The sequence below is a fragment of the Ascaphus truei genome, chromosome 4 (genome assembly GCF_040206685.1).
Source record: "Ascaphus truei isolate aAscTru1 chromosome 4, aAscTru1.hap1, whole genome shotgun sequence".
NCBI lineage: Eukaryota > Metazoa > Chordata > Amphibia > Anura > Ascaphidae > Ascaphus > Ascaphus truei.
This window is the reverse complement of record NC_134486.1, coordinates 272,482,743-272,506,218: the sequence shown is the minus strand read 5'-3', so window position 1 is coordinate 272,506,218 and position 23,476 is coordinate 272,482,743. Positions and strand designations below refer to the sequence as shown.

Here is a 23,476-nt window from a genome sequence, read left to right as displayed (position 1 = left end):
GGAATATGTTATATACAAATTTAACATAATTTATATTAATTGTGAATGATACAGCATCTGTGTAGAATTGCAGGAAACAATTGTTTTGAAATATGCTTTATGTGTTACGAAAGTAGTACAATGCAAGGGCCTAAACAGACGTACCTTTAAATGAAGGCACACATTTTAAAAAACAGGACTTTTTAAAAGATAAACTGTATGAAAACAAATCAATCGAAATGGAGTTAAAAAAAAGTTTATTTTGTAGAGTAAAAATGAATGCAGCCTTAAGGATATAACAAGTTTAAGTTCTGTGCCAATATAAATACATCGAAACTCTGATTATGCATGGACAGTGCGATCAGTGCAGAAGTGATAACATGCATGTTTCACACTAATGTCCACATCTTGGCCAGCATTATAGGCTTGAGTTGCGATAGTGCTATTCTACATACTGTAATTGTGTCTTGCCACATCCAAACACTCCACCTCTTGCAATGATAATAATAATTAGTATAGTATTTAATACAGGTAGCCCAGATTTGCAAAAGATGACGCTAATGTCCTACATACACTGATGCGCATTTGCCCTTACAAAACAAAATTATCTACTTTCGCTATTTTTAAGACGTTAACAAACATTGAGATATACAGTAGGGCTTATTTTGTTTTCACCAGCAGGGAGCACTGTGTAACAGGAATAGAATAGATAAGTAAGCTAGGAAAACATTGATAATAAATGTATTATATACTAAAGAAATAAATAACATCTATTTGTAGTATTGGGGATTTCCCACTTTGAAGTGGAGAGAAAAACCTCAGTATTTATTGTGCAAATATTACATTACAGGTGAAAAATCGTAATAATTCATCGTCATTTTGCCTCACAGCCATGAAAATGGTTGTGTATATTTTAGTAAGCATATGGTTTATAATTGCCCACATGCAGGTAGAATTACTAGTGCAATGGTATAGCTTAATATTTGACTGTAATAATAAAATGTATCGTTAAACATGGCAGTATAAATAGGCTATTATGAAGCCAATTTCTGAAACAATGTTTTTCATGAAACAACAGTAAATATACTTTGTACCTTTTTATCTAGACCAGTGTTTCCCAGCCGGGGTTCCTGGATTTCCCTTCTCCCAGAGCAGGGAGAAAGAAGGGCCGTTGTTAGGGGGCTGGGCAATTTCCACCATCCAGATTGACTGCATTACAGCAGCAGCCATTTAGTAGGAGGTATCAGGAGCCTTGGGGGGTGAGGTCAAGCTGAAGAGGAAGCAGCATGGCCCAGAGAGACGTGCGTCTGTCTCTGTGTCAGTGTGTTCTGTGTCTGTCTCTGCCCCCTCTGTCTCCTGTGACTCTCTGCTCCCCTCTGTCCCTCTGTCTCCTGTGACTGTCTGCCCCCTCTGCCCCTCTGTCTCCTGTGACTCTCTGCCCCGTCCCTCTGTCCTGTGATTTTCTGCCCCCTCTGTCTCTCTGCCCCCTCTGTCTCCTGTGACTCTCTGCCCATTGACTTTCTGCCCCCTCTGTCTCCTGTGACTGTCTGCCCCCTCTGCCCCGTGACGCTCTGCTCCCCTCTGTCCCTCTGTCTCCTGTGACTTTCTGCCTCCCTCTGTCTCCTGTGACTGTCTGCCCCCTCTGCCCCGTGACTCTCTGCTCCCCTCTGTACCTCTGCCCCCTGTGACTTTCTGCCCCCTCTGTCTCCTGTGACTGTCTGCCCCCTCTGCCCCGTGACGCTCTGCTCCCCTCTGTCCCTCTGTCTCCTGTGACTTTCTGCCTCCCTCTGTCTCCTGTGACTCTCTGTCTGTCCTGTTGTAGGGGTGCCTCAGTAACTGAACACTGTCATTACGGATACCCGGGAGAAAAAAGGTTGCAAACCACTGATTTAGTCAGTGGCAGAGGAGAATAAATGTGTATACAAGGAAATCTGAAGTATATGAATTACAATTAAGTTAAGCAATGCAGTCATGTGATACCTTCTCTGCCTATTTAATAATTTAAGATACACTATATAGATTTATTGTGACCTAAAGCCTAACTGAAAACAGATTAACAAAATATAATATAATATGTATTACTGTTTAGAGAACAATACCTAGATGAGGAAAGATTGCAGTCACAACTGACCAGGAATGAGTTATAAAGCTATTTTAAAATAACTGAGATTATTACCCTAATACAAGTTTCACATACATATTTCCCTGAAACAGAGAACTACTGGAGATTTTAAAAATGTTGCATATGATCAAAAAATAAAAGGTAATTTGATTATATTGCATTTTCTGGGAGAACAACTTCTCTTACTTATCCTTTGTTTTCAAGCCTGTATATTAACATTCACTTTTACAGTGCTTTACTTTCCAATAGTCAGAGGAATTCCCCACACAGTTGCTGTTTTGTGGCTGTAGTTTACAAGTACAGCTCAAACCCCTTAAAACGCTGTGCATGGGGTCCAAAAAAACCACATTGTGTTATAAGCAGATCGCGTTAGAAATAATGTACAATTGTATGCATTGTACAATAAAGTATTTAAGATACCAATAATTGTGTTGTAAAGTATTCATAAATACGAACATTGGGAGCCACGCTTGCATCGCGTTATAAGCGGATTCGCGTTGTAACAGATCGCATTATAACGGGGTTGAGCTGTATTATATAATGGAGGAAACTGGTTGGAGTGAAGACAGAGCAAGTTCTCTCAAATATATAGGACATTTTAGAGGTTTATAAAGCTTTGTGGACAGTGCCAGTACTGACACATTTCTAAAACATACAGTATAAGGCCGCGCTTATATTGCTAGCGACGACGCCGCGACCGTCGCCACCAGCGAGAGTTATAATTTGATTTTCAGCGACTGTCGCCAGCGACGTCACAAAAGGGGGCGGGCCGCGGTCTCTGATTGGTGACATGTGGCGACTGTCTCTAAAAAATCAAATAGACCCGGCTTCAAAATTTTGGGTTGCTCCGTCGCTGTCGCGCTTACTATAAGCGCTTGCGACGGAGTCAATGTATTTGATTCAGTGCGACGTCACGTCGCCTTCGCAAGGCAATATAAGGGCAACCTAAGGTAACTTTACTTAAGGCTAATCATTTTATTTTTTACTTGAAAGACCTTAACAGTAGAACTGATGTGGGGATCTTTTAGCATCTAATTTTAAGCGCAAAGTTGAATACGCTTTGTGCTTTCACTCCTCATTAGGTAGAACTCTTAACCCTGCAGTTCACATAAAGGTATTTAACTGACATGTTATTTTTCTATGTATTGCACACGCAGGATATGTTCTAATGACACCTTACACAATGTCTTCAGTACCAAAGGGCATAGACATGGTCATACTCTGAAAAATGATGTGCCTTTTATGCAATGTATTTCAGGTTCCTCCAGCATTTATAATTAAGATTTCGGTCCAGAGTAACCAGTGATTACAAAATGTGATCAAAAGTGCCATACGAAAAGTTGTGGAATTTTAGGAGCACCCTTAATCTCAAGACTTTTGCCAACATTAAATTACACCTCTTTAGCAAACTTCTTATTTAGCAGAATAATATCTTGAGCCTGCTATTTTTGTATGATCAAAAGGCATACGCGGACATTGTTTAAAAGTCACAGGTACTGGAAACTAGAGAAAACATGTTATACAAATGTTCATATAATAAATCTATATTCCCCGGCCGCACTCGGGGCAGAAGATTTCATTGAGCTTTGTGAGGAATCGTTGGCCGACAAGAGAGATGGTGCATTTCACGCAGGTGAAGCAATCACTGTGCCACTGATGATCTTCAAATGAGATGTATTTGGGTCCTCCTTGAGCTAAAACAGAAGTGTATCAGAAAAAGTTGGTTACTTTGGCAGACTGTACAATGAAATACTGTATGTGGGTGAAAAAAAATGCCCCCAATATTAGAGATTTAATTTACCGAAATCTGGTTTGCTGTATTTTTCCTTGAACTAAAAGAAAAACTATCAAACTTTCCAAGTCCAAATTTTTTTTTTTAAACATAGATTCTCCAGCAAAATAGTTCAATTTTAAGAACTTTTTACTAATATTTTCTGTTTCTACCGCTTTTTTTTAAATAACTTTTTTGAAATGTTAATTTTCGTTAAATCTTTTTTTTTTCTTAAACATTTTAAAAAAAAATGTAAATTCAGTGATTTAACAAAAGTTAAGATAAATTAAAAAAATTTAAAAAGGCAGTTTTTGTGATGCATTCAAACATTTGACCATCGCAGTTCAAAATATTCATAACTTTCGACAATTTTCCCTAGAATTTAGCAAAAATGGCAGAACTGTATATAAATGGTAAGGTGATGAATTTAGGGTTTTAATGTTTAAGAAAACTTTTTTTGGCCAGCTTTGACAAAATATTTGCCCCCTTCACAAACTTCAGCAAAAAATGTGAACATCTGTCATGTTAAAGCAAATAATTTTTTCTATAACTGTTTTGGAGGCAATACAGAAACAGCATGGAGGGTTTGTTTGGTCTCTTATGGCATGGCTGTATTGGTCATACATTTAGAGACAACTCTATTTACAAAGTTTGTTCAGCAACTTCGGTGGAATACAATTATGTTCCCAAATACTGGCACATGTATTAGAATTATTGATTGTCCTGCAGCTCAGTGGTCATTATGGATATTGCGAAAAGGATAAAACAAAGTTTATTTTGGCCGGAGCCAACAGGAGCAACTAAAATGCACAAAATAGTTTAACTACCCGAAATGAGGGTTATGGGGGGAATCCTCTCTCGCTACGTGCTGGGCACTGCCATAGCTATCTTACCCAGGATGGTCTAGAGTCTAGGATTAACCATGGCTAAACCTATGAAGTACATGTTCACCTGACCATGTGTCTACGTTCTCTCACTTCCCCAGTGTTTCCCAAGCACTTCCCTCCCCCAATTTAGATTATGGCCCAAGCCTTCATTGTATGCTGGCAAGATTTTGTAGATTACCAGCACACCACACAATGGAGTCTTACATTCACACACAGTAAAATATACAAGCAGAATCAACACAGGGAATACATTTTCTACATTGGGAACTACAAACAAATAACGAGTCGTTTTAGCTGCAGTAAGATGGCCATGTGAGCCTATAGCATAGGTAGCCATCTTGACAGATGGGGCAAACAGCGCACTTAACCTTTAATATGCTTGCCAGGCTGCCCCTGCCATCACGCTAGAATTTGGCAAAAATGTATTTTTCTGTGCCTGTGAGGTTTTATCCTTCTTCCACTATTTTAGATTTTTACAACACATTGACTGAATTATTTTATGTAGTGTGGATACATTTTATAAAAACTACCAAAAATATAATTTGGCTACATAAATGGCAGATTTTGTTATGCAAGCAAATCCAGAGTTTGCTATCTAATTCCGTTGAAAAAATATTGTTTTATATTTATTTCTTATGATATTATTCCATGGCTCATAAAAACATTACTCAGTATGTTACTTATCCTCAGTTTTCTATCTAATTCTGCAGATAAAAGAATCATTCATATTTTGTTTCTACATCTTTCCAACAATTCCACAATAAATAGAAGAAGAAAAAAACGTGCATGTTAAACTTTTTCAGATTTCTAATAAATGACTTGACTTTCCAGAAAAGAACAAATACATGCATGTTGCACCATTTCTGCCACTGGGAGAATTTATCTACAAAGCTCATTGCGGCGTTAAGATTAAACATAAAAACCTTCCAAGAATCATTGCAACAATGAAAATGTCACACTCCCAGTGAGTGGGCTGAAGAAGCTATACAGCATGTCATATAAAAATAAGGATCTCTTCTACTTTATCATTATATGCTGTTATTTATCAAGAACCAATAGGTCATTTAAACAAACTTTTTTATTTGCCGTTGTATTTTGTTGATTTTCATTATGACGTTTTTATACTTTTGGCTTTATGTATCAACGGGCAAAATCGTTATTTTGTCGCAAGCTGCGCTAAAATATACCCACACCAGGATAAGTCTATGTATTAATCTTAGTAGCGCCATTTTGCCATACGTCTGCATCTGCCTGCGACAAAATGTGGGATTTATGGAGGAAGTGGCAGGAGTTAGGGTGTAGTTGCATTTGCATATTTGCGCACTTCTACGTAGTAAAACATTTGCAACTTGCCTTACTTTTCTGGACGGTTTTCTGCGTTGGTATTCTCTGTCACCTTATGGTGTAAGGTTTTCTCTCCGCACAAATTATGAGCAGAGCATGCACCAAATTAAAATAATGACAAATGCACATGAATACACTTCCAGCTCCTTACCAAATGACTGAGCTCATGTTACACTCACCAGTAATAGGCTTAGCACAAGCAGTGCATTTTGTCGCATATAGGATACTGAAACAGTCCATACAGTATGGAGATTCCTCTCGTGAAGTAAACTTTTCTCCAGCCAGTTTTTTGTTACAGTTAGTGCACAGAAAGCAATCATTGTGCCATTGCTGCTCTTGGAAAGAAACCTCACCTGTGGTGATTGCCTGATTTAAAAGAGAAAAGTCTTACTCTTGGACAACATATTTACATGTATTAAGAAAGTTGTGAGGGCAGTTGGATGCAAGATGTTTTGCAGGCATCTCTTAGGGGTTTTTTCATTGAACTGCGATAGTGAAGTCAATTGGAGTTTCCATGCGAGAGAGTCCCAATCGACACTGTCACTGTTTAATGAATTACTCCCTTAGGAGCATGTGCCCCATAGCTCCTATTGACTTAAATGGGAGTTAACATCGGTGCAGTAATAACCTGTACTGGCACTTGATGCATGTGCCCCTTAGTGTTCTGAGAGCCATGTACCTTATAGATCAGGAGTGGGCAACTCTAGTGCTCGAGGGCCACCAACAGGTCAGGTTTTCAGGGAATACCTGCCTCAGCACGGGTGGTTCAATCAGTGGCTCAGTTGAAGACTAAGCCACCTGGGCTGAAGCAGGGATATCCTGAAAACCTTACCTGTTTGTGGCCTTTGAGGATTGGAGTTGCCCACTCCTGTTATAGATCAACTATCAGCTTTTGGAAGGATGTCAACTGTGAACAATCTGAAGATTTCAAACCATTAGCATTCTGCTGGTGCTTTATACTGTAGGGCCAGGGCCTCTATTGACTGGGGTATGGACAGCTGTTTTTCCTTCTCTAAGAAGCGGAGAGCTGGAAAATAAAATAGCTCCAGAAGTCAGGAGATCTCTAAAAACAAAAGTCAAAGTTTGGTAGATTTTGAGATGATCCTTAACCTTGGTCTGATAATGCAAAAACTACAAATACAACGCAACAAGTGGTTCAGATTAATTAAGCGCCATTAAATGTGGGCAAATAACGCAACGTCACCTAAAACTGGAACACAATTTTCAGTGAGATGATGCCCTATTCACTAAAATAGTCAAATCGAAAATGGCTGAACTTGAGCTCGTTGGGGTAATGTCACGTTATTTTAAGGTGACTGTACATTATCCTAAGATATTGTGACATCATTCTCCCATCACTAATAATCAAGTGTGATGATTAAAGGTACAGTATGCTTTTTATGAAAGTAAAACTGGGTTAACATTACATTTTTGTTTTTTTTATGCATCGTTACTATTGCTGTGATGTTAACTTCACATTGTTTTTATGATAATTATCCATTTATGATATAAAATACATGTAATAATTTCGGCTTTTCTTGGTTTCATTTCATGCGCTCCTATTTTTGTTCTTTTGTTCGCTGAGTGTGCCCCGCTGATCACGGGAGACGAGGAGCTGCGGGGTGGAACCAGACAGCCGAGGGGGGAGTCACTTGGAGGGACAGCGCGCTCAATAGCAATATGTTTTTTCACTTTTGGAAGGGCCTTTGTTTTTATTTATACTTTATTTCACTATAGTATACTTAGTACACTATAGTAGTTGTAAAACTGTAAAGCAAAAGAAGCGCAGACAGTGAGAGGATGTGTAGTGTATTATTTTTAGTTGGTTACAAGGTATACTTTGGACACAATAGAAATGTAAAGGGAAATGTTGTCAAGAGAAAAAAACAAACAACCACTTAAGTCATCATATATAAATAGATTTAAATTGGACTAAACTCTTACAATAGAATAAAAAAAATCAAACCATGCATGAATACACATAAAAAAGTAAAACCGTGCATAGAAAGGATATACAAAAAAATAGAGCTACAATATAAAAAGATATAACAGAATGACACCTGCCGGTAGGCAAAAAGAGACTTGATTTTTCAGACAGACAGACCTTTATTAAGAGCAGAAAAAAGCTAAGTTTCAAAGGAATATTTGAACATATAATCAACACAGTAACTACACAACACAATATTAACCACGTGGCGTATCCCCACAGTACTTGGGGTGTGGTGGCACTAGTGTCCCAGTGTCCGTCCCACAACATCAGTCCTCACCCAAAGTGTAGGGGAGAAGCGCTACCCCTGAGAACTGTTGGTGCACTTAGATGGTATGCCTTCCCGGGCACTCCAGTACCCAGGTACTGCTGAATAGCACATTAATCCGTCTGATCCCTGATGTAAGTCAGTTCAGTCTGGCCAACGACGGTGTCTGCCTCTTCGTGGTGTGAACTCCCGCTGGACTGTCTCACCTTTAAGAGTCTCTTAGTAGGGCCTGGGTATGGTCCCACACCGCAGGCTGCGCACACCGCGTGCATCCATCATAAATTTGCTGACTGCCACTAATGTGCTAAGGGGAGCGTCCCTGTCTTGGGGACTTTCCTACAGCACACAAGCTAATAGTGATGGGGTCTAACTGGGACCTAAGGGGGTATCTGGCCTAGTCCAGCGGAGTACTTCTCCCCAGACCTTACCTCATTGCTTGCTGTCCTGCTCCCGACTGACGTGTGGTGCCAAGCGCGCCAAATGTATCTATATTGGTCCTCTGTGGGTCCAGGAGCCCTATGCGCTTTCCTGCGGCATGTGTTCGGCAGCCCCAGTGGCTGCTGGGACTTGTAGTCCCTTGCCGAGCCTCCTTAATGGCCACCGCAACTAATTGGGCACTGCACATGCACGGGCCTCCCACTGCGCATACGCGACTAGTGGCAAGATGGCGGCGCCCTTTCCCGACGTCCGCTGCAGAGCTTCGGCGACCCGGTCGCCCCACTGACCGCCTGCAGTCCCTAATGGCCCCGAAACTGCCCGCATGCTGCACCGCCATAGCCTCCCCCTTACCGCGCCCGAGGTAAGGGAGGGAAAGGGAGACCTGACTACAATACTGTATTATGCTTGTGAGTGTATCTAATGTACCTTATAACCAACAAAAAAAAAATATACTACACTATCATCTCCCTCTCTGCGCTTCTTTTCCTTTACAGTTTTTCATTTTTAAAGCTCTCATGGAGAGCCTATTCCAAATAAGCAGCACTGGAGGACATATTCAGAAACAAGTGGGAACATCTTTTGTAATATTGTTTGATAACTTTCTTAAAAGACAGTGTAGCCATGTTGTTAAATGGCCTACAGTTTTCCCTCATGCTGGCAGTAAGCCTGGTAAGCACAGGGTTGCCAGCATCCATCATGGAGGTTTGCCCTCACACCCTGGTGAGGTGTCATATGTATCCAAGGGGAGTGGTAACATGCTCTGAGTCCACCGTTAGTGACATCAGAGATGTGCCAGGTTCCTAACCTGTGTTGCGACCGAGCGGAGCCACGTGTCGCCTGTGCAGCGGCAGCTGGAGAAACGGAGTCCCACGGACGTGGTGACTAGTGGATCCGATGGCGGAGCAGTCGGAGAAGGAACCATCCCACGTCGACGGAACGGTAAGAGACCCTCTTGGCCCCTTCAGGCGATGGCGGTGGTAGCGGCGGAGAGAGGCCCAGACCAGGCCCGAGCGGAGCCACGAGCGGAAGCCGCCCTTCCAGATGTCGTAGTGGAGGAAGAGGTCCCGATTGGGGACCCAACCCAAGATGGCGACGAGTGCCGTGAAATGGATGACCTCACTTCCGGTGGCCATAGCGGAGCCGGCTGGAAGATGGCGTCGACCTCGCGATCGAGCAGTGGTACCAGGTCACCTGGGTCCAAGAAGAGCTGGCAGGCCCTGCGGAAGCCTGGGAGCAGCGAGACAAGAGAACCGGAGGGCAAGACCGATAGCACCGGGCCAGGTAGCGCCGAAGTGCGGGTCGTAGCCCCGCGGATGCCGATAGCCCATCCCTATGCCCAACCCCCGGCCGTAGTTAAAGCCCCTGCCCCTATCACCTTTTCATATGGGTCCCCATCCAGCCAAGGGTTGTCTGGGGAGTCCCGAACCCCATCAGATGAAAGGACTGGGGAGAGCTTGGACTGTTTTACGTCGGATGATGGGTCGGGGGGTGGGGGGGAGATATGCTCGCCAAGTGTCCGTGTCGAGTGATTGCCCTAGCTCCGTCAGCGTGCAGGTGATTAGTAGGCCCAAGAGATTAGGGTCCCAATCTCGATCAACAGGTACCTCTGGGATATCCTCGGGGGGAGAGATAGAAGGGGAATCAGAGGAGAGAGCGGTTGTAGTACCGGTTCCCGAGGAGGTTAGGGAGACCCGGTGATGGGCACCCACTTTCGAGGGGTACGAGGCCTGGTTGGACCGTACCCGGTTCATCTTGAATCAAGATGGGGTAGTGGACTATTGGTGGGCCCCCGGGGAATTTACCGAGGAAGCTCGACAGGAGGAAATGAGGCTTCGACTGTATGATATCAGTTCAGGGGTAGTGGACCCACAGGGACCCAGTAGGTTGAGGGATCCGGTCGAGCCCCATGAGCCCTTGTCATGGGTGGTGCCAGGGAGGGCAGGTGGCGCTAGGTTGATCCAGACAAGCCGGGCGGAACGGGCCATAGTGACCCGTTATAAAAATTCCCATGGACTGGAGTACCCCTACGTCCCTGAACCCCTCATGCAGGAGATAGAGGAACAGAGGGATGGATGGTTAAGGGAGACTATTGAAATGTACATTGTAAATAAAGTGGGCGATATTACTGGAAGAAGAGCAGAAGAGAGAATCTCACAGCTAATGAGGGTGTGGAGTATAGGGCGCAGCATATACATGCACAAAGCAGTATATAGGCCCGAGAATGGCTCCCCTTGGGAGTACAGTATAACGGTAACCTACGTAGCTGGCAGGGGAGTGAAGAAACCAGACCCCAGGCACTATTATTAGGTATAGGGGTTAGGGGGGGTCTGTTTCTAGTACAGTGCCATCTGCTGGTCAGCCAGCACTGAAGAAATTATGTATAAGAACGAAAACTGTATAATGTAAATTTGTGTTATAATTATGTTTTGCAGTGCTTCCTGGACGAAGGTACACCAAATTTAGGTCCCAGACGGGCCGTTGGGATTCACCAGGGGGAGAATGTAGCCAGTTGTTAAATGGCCTACAGTTTTCCCTCATGCTGGCAGTAAGCCTGGTAAGTACAGGTTTGCCAGCATCCATCATGGAGGTTTGCCCTCACACCCTGGTGAGGTGTCATATGTATCCAAGGGGAGTGGTAACATGCTCTGAGTCCACCGTTAGTGACATCAGAGATGTGCCAGGTTCCTGAGGTATATAAGGCACAGCACTGTCCAAAGTTAGTAGTTCTACAAGGTTGAGCAGAGCAGAAGGCCAGAGTGTACTAGTGAAGCAACTAGCGACACTGCTCTAATTGAGGGCCCAGCAGCAGCCAGGCTGGCTGGGCCTACACTGTGTCCAGGGACCTGGCACAGGAGGTGATTCCACTTCATTAACAGAGCATACCTTTCAAAGGGAAGTACCAGCCAAGATGAGCGGCTGAGTTGCTGGCTGTGAAGGGCAGCTATGAAGACAATAAAGATGTCCAGTTCTAAATCAACTCCACTGTGTGAGACTGAAGTTACTCTCCAGCGGAAGGCACCACCCAGAAGGAGTTCCTCATCAGAACCATCTCCTTGCGGATGCAGAGATCCTGATGAGGTGGAGGCGCTGCACTGTATGTAGGTAGGACTCTAGCACACTACCTCAGCTGCCTGCCTGGGTTGGTATTCCCCACACAACATCATGCGGGAGACTCAGGAGTCCTGTTGCCAACAGGTGCACCATCAGACACGACCATGTAATGGTTAGACCACAGGGGCCAATGTGAGATTGGGTGGGTCAGCTTTGCCAGAAAATCCGTTACAACAGCACAAAGACTTAAAAGTCTTTCTGGTTAAACTTTAACAATTATCTTTATGTACTAGGTTTAATAGAACTGTGGGGATTTCATTATATTGTTTTAATATATTTTCTAGAATTTGATGTTGACTATACAGTATATACTTTCTATCTTGCTTGTATATACAAAACATCTCTTCAGATAAAGAAACTACAAGTCAGCACACATGCTATTTTATATCTAAGATTCCCTCCACAGCGCACAGAGTAAACCTGCATACAGGCATACCCCGCTTTAAGTACACTCACTTTAAGTACACTTGCGAGTAAGTACATATCGCCCAATAGGAAAACGGCCGCTCACGCATGCGCCTGTCAGCACGTCCTGAACAGTAATACCGGCTCCCTACCTGTACCGAAGCTGTGCGCAAGCGGGGAGACTATAGAGCCTGTTACAGATGCGTTATTTACATCAGTTATGCACGTATATGATGATTGCAGTACAGTACATGCATCGATAAGTGGGAAAAGGTAGTGCTTCACTTTAAGTACATTTTCGCTTTACATACATGCTCCGGTCCCATTGCGTACGTTAATGCGGGGTATGCCTGTATAAGAACTATAATAGTTATATCTGCACTTCTTTCTTAAAGATGGCGTTACACGTCACCCTCTTTTTTCCCCACAGTAATTCTCCAAGAACAAGAGGAAACCGAGAGGAAGACAAATTTTACCAGTGATTTATCCAGTAATGAGTAGACAGTTTGAAAGTGGGATATATAGTAATTCAGTTATAAGGCCAGGAGACTGCCCAGACTCTAAGGAGTTGCCCAGTAAGGCTTTAAGAGATTCAGGTATAGCATATGAAGAGAAATTCATAGGTAAAAATGGGTTGATAGGAGAATTATTGCCATAGAGGATAGCAAAGAAAAATATCATTTGGGAGCACATTCAAGTCTCAGATAGGTCTGCAGCCCTGCTTTTCACCATTAGGCTGCAATTCCAGTCATGTCTGTGACACGCGCGCTGGTGGGGGGGCGGCGCGTGCACAGCGCTAACCGCGATCTGCGGTCTCCAGGAGAGAGGGAAGCTTGCGATGGGAGGGGGTGTGGTCGGGGATTTGCGGGGGCGTGGCCATTACGTCATGCGGCTGGTTCGCCCTCATTGGGTGAACCGCCGGTGGGGGCGTGGCCACTCCTCCGTCGCAAGGTTTGAACTCAATTTCATTGAGATTTTAAAATCTTGCAGTACGGCGCGGCTGCACCTTCTGCGTGAAGGTGCGTACTGGGCCCTTCCCCATTGAGGGGCGGTGCTTACACGCACAGCGCATGCCGCACCGTGCGCTGTGGCAGTTACTGGGACCGCAGCCTTATCTCTTAGGCTAGGTCCCCACTGCCTGCTGCAGCGCGCACTATGGCATGCGCTGCAGGGACAAGAACTGTCCCTCAATGAGGCTGGGCCCGCTACCTACCTTGGCCGCAGCGCTGCACGGCCAGATTTTTCTGAAGACAGGAAAACTGTGTTCAGGACTTTGGACGGAGCGTTGGCCACGCTCCCGGCGATTCAGCCAATGAGGGTGAACCTGCCAGGTGACATCATGGCCATGCCCCCCACCACGCCCCGTCCCGCCCACCCTGTCTTTCCCCCTGCAACTCTGCACAGACCGGGGAACAGAGCTGCACACGCCGCCAGCCTGGCAGGCGCACGTGTAGCGCCGACAAAGGGGCCATAGCCTTAGCATACAATGCTTACACTGCAGCCAGGGATTCTGGGAAATAATTCTGGGAAATAACATGCAAATGAGCACACAGTGTGTCACCATTTGCTTCTTATCCTTTTTTAAATGATAATTGAATCAATATGCTCAGACTCATTACCTTCTTACAGGACTTGCACTGATGAGCATATAGCTTCTCATAGCATGGCACACAATATATGCCTGGCTGCTTGGGAACAAAAGGCTTAGTTCCTAGTGGTTCTTGACAACTTTGGCAAATAAAACAGGTTTCATGCCAGTTACTTCCCTTAAACTCCATTTTACGAGATCCTACAAAACAAGACGACATTTTGTTAAAACAATAATCAATAACAAGCCTCATAGTGTTTATTTATTGTAAAACATTATGTCATGGTAAGGCCAGTTTTACACTCCCATCATTTAAATTTGAAGTTGATCATAGAGTGAGGCAGAAATTATTAACTATACTTGGCGTGTTTACAGAAGACATCATTAAGTTCTTATAAGAAAAAAACATATTTCCTATTAGGCAACTGTAGCACAATTAGAAGATTTGGGTGAACTTCTCTATTGAAGAAAAGAGCAGCATCTCCAGACTATTGCACTTATTACTTTGGAATTTCTGGACTATTGGAAATATACATATTTGGGTATTTAAATAATTTCTTATTCACAGTGGTCTTAGCGCATGTGGCTTTATAATGTCAAGTATTTTATTAGTATAAGGATATTATTTATTGGGCCTCTCTATTTCTTTGGTTAACTGTAGCTCAGTGTCAGGGAGGTTCCTAGTGTAGCATTTCAACTGAGCTATCTGGTACCATTCAGATGACTAATTTGCATAGATCATTTCTGATAGACAGGATGTATATACTGATCATCTAGTTTAAAATTAGGGATTCCTGACGTAGCTAGTTTTCTAGCGAAACGCGTTGAATTAAGGCAGACACGGAGCAACAACGTGGAGGAAAGACGCCCAGCTGTTTGGTGTTTCTTGCGGCCGCAATTAAGAGCACCTGTGGCAGAGCGTCCCTACTCCCACCAAGCGCAACTCACGGAGAGGAAGGAGCGGTGAGATTGTATCTTGCCTGAACCTCTCTGTTATACCATTGCCTGATTTTCACTGTTTTATTAGGTTCCTCTACGTGGGACTACTGTTCCTGTACACTCTAAGTGTGACATGCTCTAACTCACTGTTCCACATGTGAGTATAATGTTTGGGGATCACTGCTCATAAACTGCCTATTGTGCCATAAAGTGCTGTACTATTCTTCCATTTTTTTCTTTACATATATATGGTTTCCCGCTCCCTTACCACATCCATCCATCACGTTCCAAGGGAAACGAAGACTTTCCTTTTTTGTCTAAGTTGAGTGGGTATATTTCATATATTTATCTTGCTATCTGCTATTTGTGGGTACTTTATTCGGTTTCCTTGGTTATCAGTGGGTGTTACCATCCCACTGTTCTCTCCTGTTTGACTGTGACACTCTCTACACCTAGGCGCCAGTCCTGGTTTTCCTTTTGCAAGGATGTATATACTGTTCATCTAGTTTAATATTAGTTCATTTCTTGAATATCTACAGTACATGGACTTTGATCCCAGCTCCTATGAATTTCTCATGGTTGGACATATTGCCTATAACTTATATCTTATTGGCGTGCCCTCCTTCTCTGCTTACACCACACATCACAGTATCTTTCTCATTGACTGCTTGCCAGATTTAACCCCTTGCCTGTTATTTATCCACACATTATGCTTCACATAAAATTATAAGTTTAAGATCCCCATCATGTGCTGTAAGACACCTTCTGATGCTAGAGGACCCCTTATGGATCATTGACTTATGGCAGAAGGCTACTCAGTAAATATGGCCCTAAATCTTGAATTAATATAGCAATACAAAACTCTTCCTATAGAAATGTGGTTATGTTGTTACAAGTATTGTAGACTTCAGAAAGTATAAGATTAGAAAAATGTACAGTATACAAAGGAACTCTCTATGTTGTATGACTGCCTGGAAACAATGCCAAGCAGTTATATTCTCACTTCATATACTGTACATTGTGAAAGATGATTGAAGATTTATTCAAATTCACTTTAGGTAATGAAAAGTCCCAAATTAGCTAATGAAACATTTTTGTAATGTAACGTTACCAGGCATTATGGTCGCCTTGCAGTTGAAACACTTGGAGGAATACTCATTAGAATAGCACTCAATGCACAGCAAGAGCTCGTCCTTGGCAGCAAAAGGCTTCTCCACCAGAGAGCGGGTACATTTGACACACTTGAAACAAGCTTCATGCCAGTGACTGTCTTTGTATGCAAAGTCCTTCAAGATAAACAAATGTTAATTCATGTTTTTAATTAAAGAGTAAACAAATATGTCTCTGTTGCTATCAGTAACCATCTCAACGTGTGAATTAAGTATAATATACAGATGCAACCACCAGTATTAGATCACTTGCCTGGGTAAAAACTAAGGCATCTCACAGTAAATGCCTCAACATTTCCGTGAGATTCCTAATGGCCCATCTGATTAACACAGCAGGGGTCCCTGCAGTCCCTTTTCCAAGGCAAGTGATCTAATACTGGTGGCTGCATCTGTAACTGGTAAGCAGAAAAGTACATCCTTCAAGAAGGTCGACCATCGTAATTAACAGTTTCCTGTGTCAGATGCTTTCCATTGCAAGCCTGTGTGCCAGCAAAGGGTTACAGAAAAAAAAGCAGCTTTCATTACTAGACATACAGGGAATCATTTTACAGTTTTGCAGAACGGAAAACATAATATGTGTAATGCGGCATCACCCCAGCTGCTCTTATAAGTACAACAAATCTGCTTCAATCATCTAAGAAACAAACAAAACTCATATTGTTTGAATAAGATATACTGCTCTGTAGTCATCAAAGAGCGAATCGGCAATATTGGCCATTGACTCTAATAGCAGATATTAATTTGATGACACTGAGGCACTGTGTGAAAATATTATACAGGCCATCTAGTAACCTAGATAGTGATGTACTAAGGTGTCCTGGCTCATAATAAAAATTCCCTGCAATCTTCTTATTACATTTGTAAACTTAAGTATGAAGGCTATTTGTATTCATCTTTTGTCCCTGTGAATTAACAAACTTTTGCCATGTTTCATTAATTTTCTTTTCTACAATGATTTTCATTAAACTGGGCATAAAAAGGTATTGTCCAAATAAGAAATTCACAGTTGACAGATTTTGGTGCAGTTTCATAACTTCGTGACTTTTTCTCCAACCATGACTGTGAAAAATTCATTATGAACACAAAAGTTTATCACTGTTTTGTAGACAGTCATTTTACTTATCCAGTGATTTTTTTAAGAACGCAGTGTTAATCTTTACCTTGGAATTACATTCAATGGAGGTTTTGCATCCTTCACAGATGTTCGCAAAAAGGCTTTCAAAGCAGTTGACACAGTAGACACTGTCATCTTTTACTGTATATTTTTTCCCATAAAGGGACTCCTTGCAGTATTGGCATTCAAAATCAGTGCTTGCCATACCAACTGGTCAACTGAAAAAAAAAAAAAAATATTATTAAATAAGGATTTGTGCTGTCATCTGTCAGTCTCAGATTAACTACATTTCTGGAAAGTATGAAAGATTAAAATATGTTAATAATAATAACAGAAGCCTTAATTATCTGTATGTATAAACTGAATTATTATATAAATTGCCACATTTGAACAAGTTATTCTTTCCATTTCTTTTCTCTAAAAGCAGAGTTTATTGTGCAAAATTTTGCACCTGGATTATCAAGAACTGTGAGACCCATACATACAGACCAAAGCAGACAAATATATAAAAAATATATATACAGATAATCAAGGTGATAATAAAAGATTTGGTTTAGTACTGTAGGTTGTTGTCTTGGAGTGAATTAACTTGCAGCAGACCCTAAATAATATATTAACCCCTCCTCTCCCCCCTAGCAGATGTATATACATATACAGGTATAGACAAAGCCTCTATGAATAAAGGGTGGCAACTGTTATATATAAAAACTCTAAATAATGACTAATAGTCTGATTAGTTGCCTGCCTGAGACAGGCCCCTGACGAAGCCAGAACAGCGAAACACCACTTTGGTCCTACGCTTACGTCACAGAATGCTCGCTATTCCTGTGCTTCAGTAGAACCGATGGTGTGGTTTACATCGCCAGTGCTGCTGCTTCCCATGTGATGTTTGTTGCCTTATCCTTTGTTTGACTACCTGCATACCATTGCTACAATTATTATTAGTACTTATGGACAGGACTTTCAAGGAGGTGGTTCATATGCAGCTTCTGTTACCTTATGTGCTACCACCGGAAAAAATCGGGGCTGTTTTTTAATAACTCAGATGATTTTGCAATCAAGTGCTGCCTTACAGGGCTACTACTTATAAGGATATTTATTTATGATAGATATCATGGGACTTTTGTTTTTTCAATGGACTGTCGATTACCAACACCTGTGATCTAATTTTTGTGGAGCGGATACATTTCTCAGATCTGGTTTCCATTACTATTACATTTGTTACATTGTTTATACACAGATACTCACTGGTACATGTATTACATAGTATTTTGCATTTTAGGAAGCGACCATGTGTTACCCCTCTGTGATTTATGGTTCTCTGTAGGTTCACATTTACCTGCCTAGCATTCATTCTATCAGCAACTTTGTTTAGGCTTGTTTAGCTTTTATTCTTTTCATTGGCAAGGGGTTAGTTCGCTCTGTAACTTTACGTGTTTTTTTAGAATTTTTATTTTCATTATTGTTTGTATACTAATAAAAGTGTATTTTGATATTTTTGCACACTACTGTGAGTGCCAAATATGGACATGGTTTGCCAGAATGGTAATAAATGGGCATGCTACAAATAAAAAAAACCAAGCACTGAATAAAATACATTACATTTCAATAAAAAAAAGAAACATTTGCCAATAAACCAATTGATTGGCACAGTGGTAAACCATGCTGATAATATGGCAATGAATGGGCAAGCTACAAATAAAAAACAAGTACACAAAAAAGGATGCGCAAAAAAGAGAAAATCATCAGTCAAAATTGAAAATATAAAGTTATAAATTGACTCAATATTACATAAAAATAACACAAATATATTACATGATATAATAAAAAGATCCTGATAGATCTAAGACCCACACAGTCTATGCACTAAAGGAGTAATAAAAAAAAAAACAAGCCCTGAATAAAATACATTACATTTCAATAAAAAAAAACATTTGTCAATAAATTAATTGATTGGCACAGTGGTAAACCATGACCATAATTTGGGCATAGTTTGCCACAATGGCAATGAACGGGCAAGCTAAAAAAAAAAAAAACAAGCAACACATAAAATACATGACATTTAAATAGCAGTCAACATTTGCAAAAAAACTGCATTGATTGTCACTGTGCTTATTTATACAGAGAAAGGAGCATAGATAAACACATTGGCAGTCAATGGGCAACTGAAAAAAATAAAACAATGAAATTACTATACAATCAATATGTTTCTTACCTTTGCCGAAATTCACCCTCCGAATCCTACTCCAGCACCAACTGTTCATCCTCGACGCAATGCTCCTCAACAGCCTATGCGCAGAAATCCATGGTTCTCGGTTGATTGAAGAGATGTCTCCGGTAAGTTATTTCATTTATTCTACTTCTTCTTCCTTTTCTTCTTTATGTACCATGTGACAGCTTCCATTTCTTTTTTAAAGGATGTGACGTCATAAAAAAGGGTGGGAAGCCAGCCAATCAGGAAGGATATGCTTCCCTCCCTTTAAGATGATGTCTCCAGAAAAAAAATGGAAGCCATCACATAGTACTCCAACCAATCGGATTGGTGGTGTACCATGTGATGCCTCACATGGCATATCTCCCAATCCAACTGGTTGGAGTACCATGTGCTGGCTTCCATTTTTTTTTTTAAAAGCTATGACGTCAACAATACCATTAGGCTTCCAGTGTATTAGGTACTTAGTATATCAGGTTGGTCTACCACTATCTGACCTGTCTCTACTCTGTATCACTGTACCAGTCAAATAGTTCCAGTTGGGTTATCACACTCAGGTTACCTGAGTGTGTTGGATGTGTATATATATATATATCCAGTATACAGTGTTCAACAAACCCGGTCGCCCACTCGCCAGGTGCAAGTGGAAATTGACTGGTGGCCAGTTACATTTTCCCTGCTCTACAAAATAAATCCCCTGCTCAAAAAAAAAATCCCTCTAGATGATTGGCTGATTCGGCGTGACGGAGCTGCCAGGACCTTTTATTTTTATTTTTCGGCGTTTAGCAGTCAAGCCGCCCTTCCTTCTCTGCACGGGTAAGTAAGTGTGTGTGTGTGTGTGTTGCTGCTCACGCGCGTGTCCCTGCCTCCTGCCCCCGGTCCCCTTGGCTGGCTGATTGGCCGATTGGGCGTGACGTGGGTTGCAGCTGCCAGGACTTTCTTTTTTTTGGCGCTGAGCAGTCAAGCCACCCTTCCTTCTCTGCAGGAATAAATAATGGAGGGGGGGGTGTTGCTGCTGCTCCTGCTCATGTGGTGTCTACCCCCTCCTGCCCCGGTCTTTGTGGCTGGCTGCCCGCCTGGGGCAGGAGGTGGTAGCAGGGGTATTCCTTTCCCCCCGGTCCCCGGCGCTCCCTTGGCTGCCCGCGCGGGGTGTGAGATTGACGTGGGGGGGAAGGGGGAGCCGGGCAGTGGTTGTGCGGGGCAGTGGTGGTGCGGGGGTGTTCCTTCCCCTCGGTCCCCGGTGCTCCCTTGGCTGCCCGCTCAGGGTGGGAGATTGGCTGCGGCGGGGAGCGGGGCAGTGGTGGTGGTACATGGTCATGGTGTCCTGGTGGGGAGCCGCCTGCTTGGCAAGGTTTAATTGTAACCTCAGAGTCTGATAATGGATGTATTTGTTTCCTCTGTTAGTAGTTCTAAACATATGAAAAGTCCAAGAAAAAATATCTGTAATAGGGTGTCTTCCCTGTCTTTGTGCACAGGTACTGTAGCTTTCCATGTGCTGTTTAAAGGTTTGTTTGGTGTTGTATATATTCTGTAGCAATGCAGACTCTCGTAAAATGCTATAGTACATGTCACAGGAGACCAGGACTCTTTCACGGGATCAAGCACCTGACAGGACACACAGATCAAATATATGGGTTTTATTACAGTTGGAGCCAACAGACGCAGCACAAAATCACAACAGAGCTTATACTCACAAACTTCAGCACAATACAGAGGAAATTACAATCACTTAGGTGTCTGAGGCCATCAACATGACTGTAGTAAGCTATAGCACCGACAAAGTTTATTGCAGCAAATGCCGCCGGTTCACCGGGATTTACTCCGGCTGGTGCTGAGGAAAGTCAGCACATCAGCCGCATCCAGCCGCGTCCCCTCCGTTCCCCCCCCTCCAATCCGCGCGCAATTTACATACCTTCCCGACCCCCTAGCTGTGCCTGCTGTGCCCCTCTGCTTCCCCGCTCCCCCGCTTACCTCACTTCAAACCTTCAGGGGAGTCGGGGAAGCCGGGGAAGCCGGGGAAGCCGGGCGCTCACGTGACTGTGACGTCACCGACGTCACGCGAACGAGCCGCTTGTCAACGCTACTCCACGCTGCCGCCACGCATCCTGCCGGGCGGTTTTTGCTGCAATAAACTTTGTCGGTGCTGTAGAGTATCCAGGAAGTGCTGGATGCAAATTGGAGTAAGGTAAGTATAAATCTCCCACTTCAGAAAGGCACACAGCCTCGTCTACGATGTCTGGCACAATCTCAGAGAACACCATTTAGTCCATCTTCACAGTCCAAGAAAAATCTATGGAACTGAGGTCGGCTGTCTCTTTTCTACACTCCCATCTCCATAGGAAATCATGAAGAATGGATGGCGACCAATCACAGCGTGGATGCTGCGTGTGGGACCAATTGCAGAGTGAGCTACATAGGCCAATCCGGCCTGTGGAAAATTCAAGCTAACTAACCACTGAGACCTGAGTCAGTTGAGTCTCACACTAAAACCTCAGGGTTGTAAGAATCCGTGATGGCCTGTGTCGCGCACCTCGCAGCGCAGATCTACCTCAACCCACGATCGGGTGCTCCGTTGCGTCCCTCCCCTGTGGCATGTCCTGTGGTGTTGCGGTTGTCGCTCGTCAGCCTCGGGTCACGCGCACCGCACTGTGGGAAGCACGAACTCTGCTGGTCCCACCTCCAGGCTCCGGTCCTGTGGTGACGTCATCAGCGCACAGCGCACATGCTCTAGGCGCGGATGGCGCACGCACACTGTTAATCAGGGACTGGCTTCTATACATTAGGCCTCGTTCAGGGTGCCAGCTGCAGGACTCGGAGGGAGGGCGGGAGGGAGGCAGGGCGGCAGTTTGCTGGGCGATCTGTGTTTATCCCCCAGCAGACTTTTCAGTGTTGAGGAGGGGGCAGGGTTACACACGGCAGGTAAAGTATCGAGGTTGCAGTCATGAAATCATTCTCAAGAATGATTTCATTGGCTGCCTAGGTCCCTGTGACGCTGCTGCAGCTCCAAAAAACGAAATTTTCGTTTCTTGAAACTGTAGCCAGCTTCAACTCCTGGCTTCGGAGACAGGGCAGTTGCTACCCTGACAACCAGTATTCAAATTGAATACTTTGTTTCTCACGGCAGCACGCAGGGCAGCACGCCCTCCCTCCGAAGCCAGCACCCTGAACGAGGCCTTATACCGCAGCTGCGGCGGACTCCTCCTCTGCCTATCACAGCAATGGTTACTGGTGAGCTCTCTTCCTGCAGGCTTCCTTTTGGCCCCTGGTACTATATATGCTCAGTCAGCCTGTTGGCAATATGGCTGAGCATAAGACTTCATTCTGTGCAAAGTGCTTACTGCAATCCCTGCCTCCTTGTCTTGTATCTTGCATCCTGGTTCATATTGATCTATTTAGATTATTATCTGGTATGTTTTAGATTTTGTTCCTATCTTATATTTACATTTCCTTCTTTCTCCCTTCCTCTAGTAAATATTTTGCGTCGTATTTTATATATTTATTTTTATAATAGTATTTAAATACATTGTATAATGTTATTTAGATGTATGGTAATTGTATTAACTGTTTATATATTGGTATGGTATCTTTGTAGTATTTATATTATATATACTAGTTAATTTAGTGAATATTATCCTTTGGCACTCACTGCTATGTGTTGGGGCACTTGAAGTGGTAAATTAACATATTGTAACTGATTGGTTGATAAGTGCCATCTATGGCTACAAAGAGCTAGAAGTCAGACTGCAGGATATGATTCTTGAGAGCCAATGTGAAACATATTGAATCTATGATCCTGGGAGGACTGGAGACTGAAAGGACTGGCAGTGCATAGCTGGAGAAACCAGAGAAGCCACTTCCGCCCATAGTTGGAGTACAACCGGAAGTAACCCATGCGGATGCGTGCGGTGTTTGGCGGTTTGATCCATGACACGTGCAGCAGACCAGTGATCTCTTCAGCAGTTCTCTCCCACGTATTTTTTTTAACATTATCAAATGTGAGTGCAATTGTTTACTTGTTACTTTGTGCAATTTATTATCCCTACAATATCACACTAGTGCGATATCTCTCTTCTTATTTATGACTGTTATCTGATGAGAACAACAGAGGGTGTATTACAACACAAACCCCTACCGAGGGACAC

At 43.0% G+C, this 23,476-nt stretch overlaps 1 protein-coding gene across 3 annotated transcripts in view; it reads right to left on the bottom strand.

Annotated features, from left to right (window-relative positions):
* Positions 1 to 219: 219 nt before the first annotated feature.
* The window catches only part of FHL5 (four and a half LIM domains 5), a 73,634-nt gene continuing 50,377 nt past the window's right edge, over positions 220 to 23,476 (bottom strand). For all 3 annotated transcript variants that reach the window (XM_075597495.1, XM_075597493.1, XM_075597496.1), the window contains 5 exons: positions 17,169 to 17,340; positions 15,951 to 16,125; positions 13,932 to 14,101; positions 6,283 to 6,469; positions 220 to 3,795 (listed from right to left, as the gene is read on the bottom strand). In XM_075597495.1, coding sequence (XP_075453610.1) covers positions 3,644 to 3,795; positions 6,283 to 6,469; positions 13,932 to 14,101; positions 15,951 to 16,125; positions 17,169 to 17,327 — 843 coding nt within the window. In that variant the 5' untranslated portion in view covers positions 17,328 to 17,340 and the 3' untranslated portion in view covers positions 220 to 3,643. The remainder of the gene's footprint in view (positions 3,796 to 6,282; positions 6,470 to 13,931; positions 14,102 to 15,950; positions 16,126 to 17,168; positions 17,341 to 23,476) is intronic.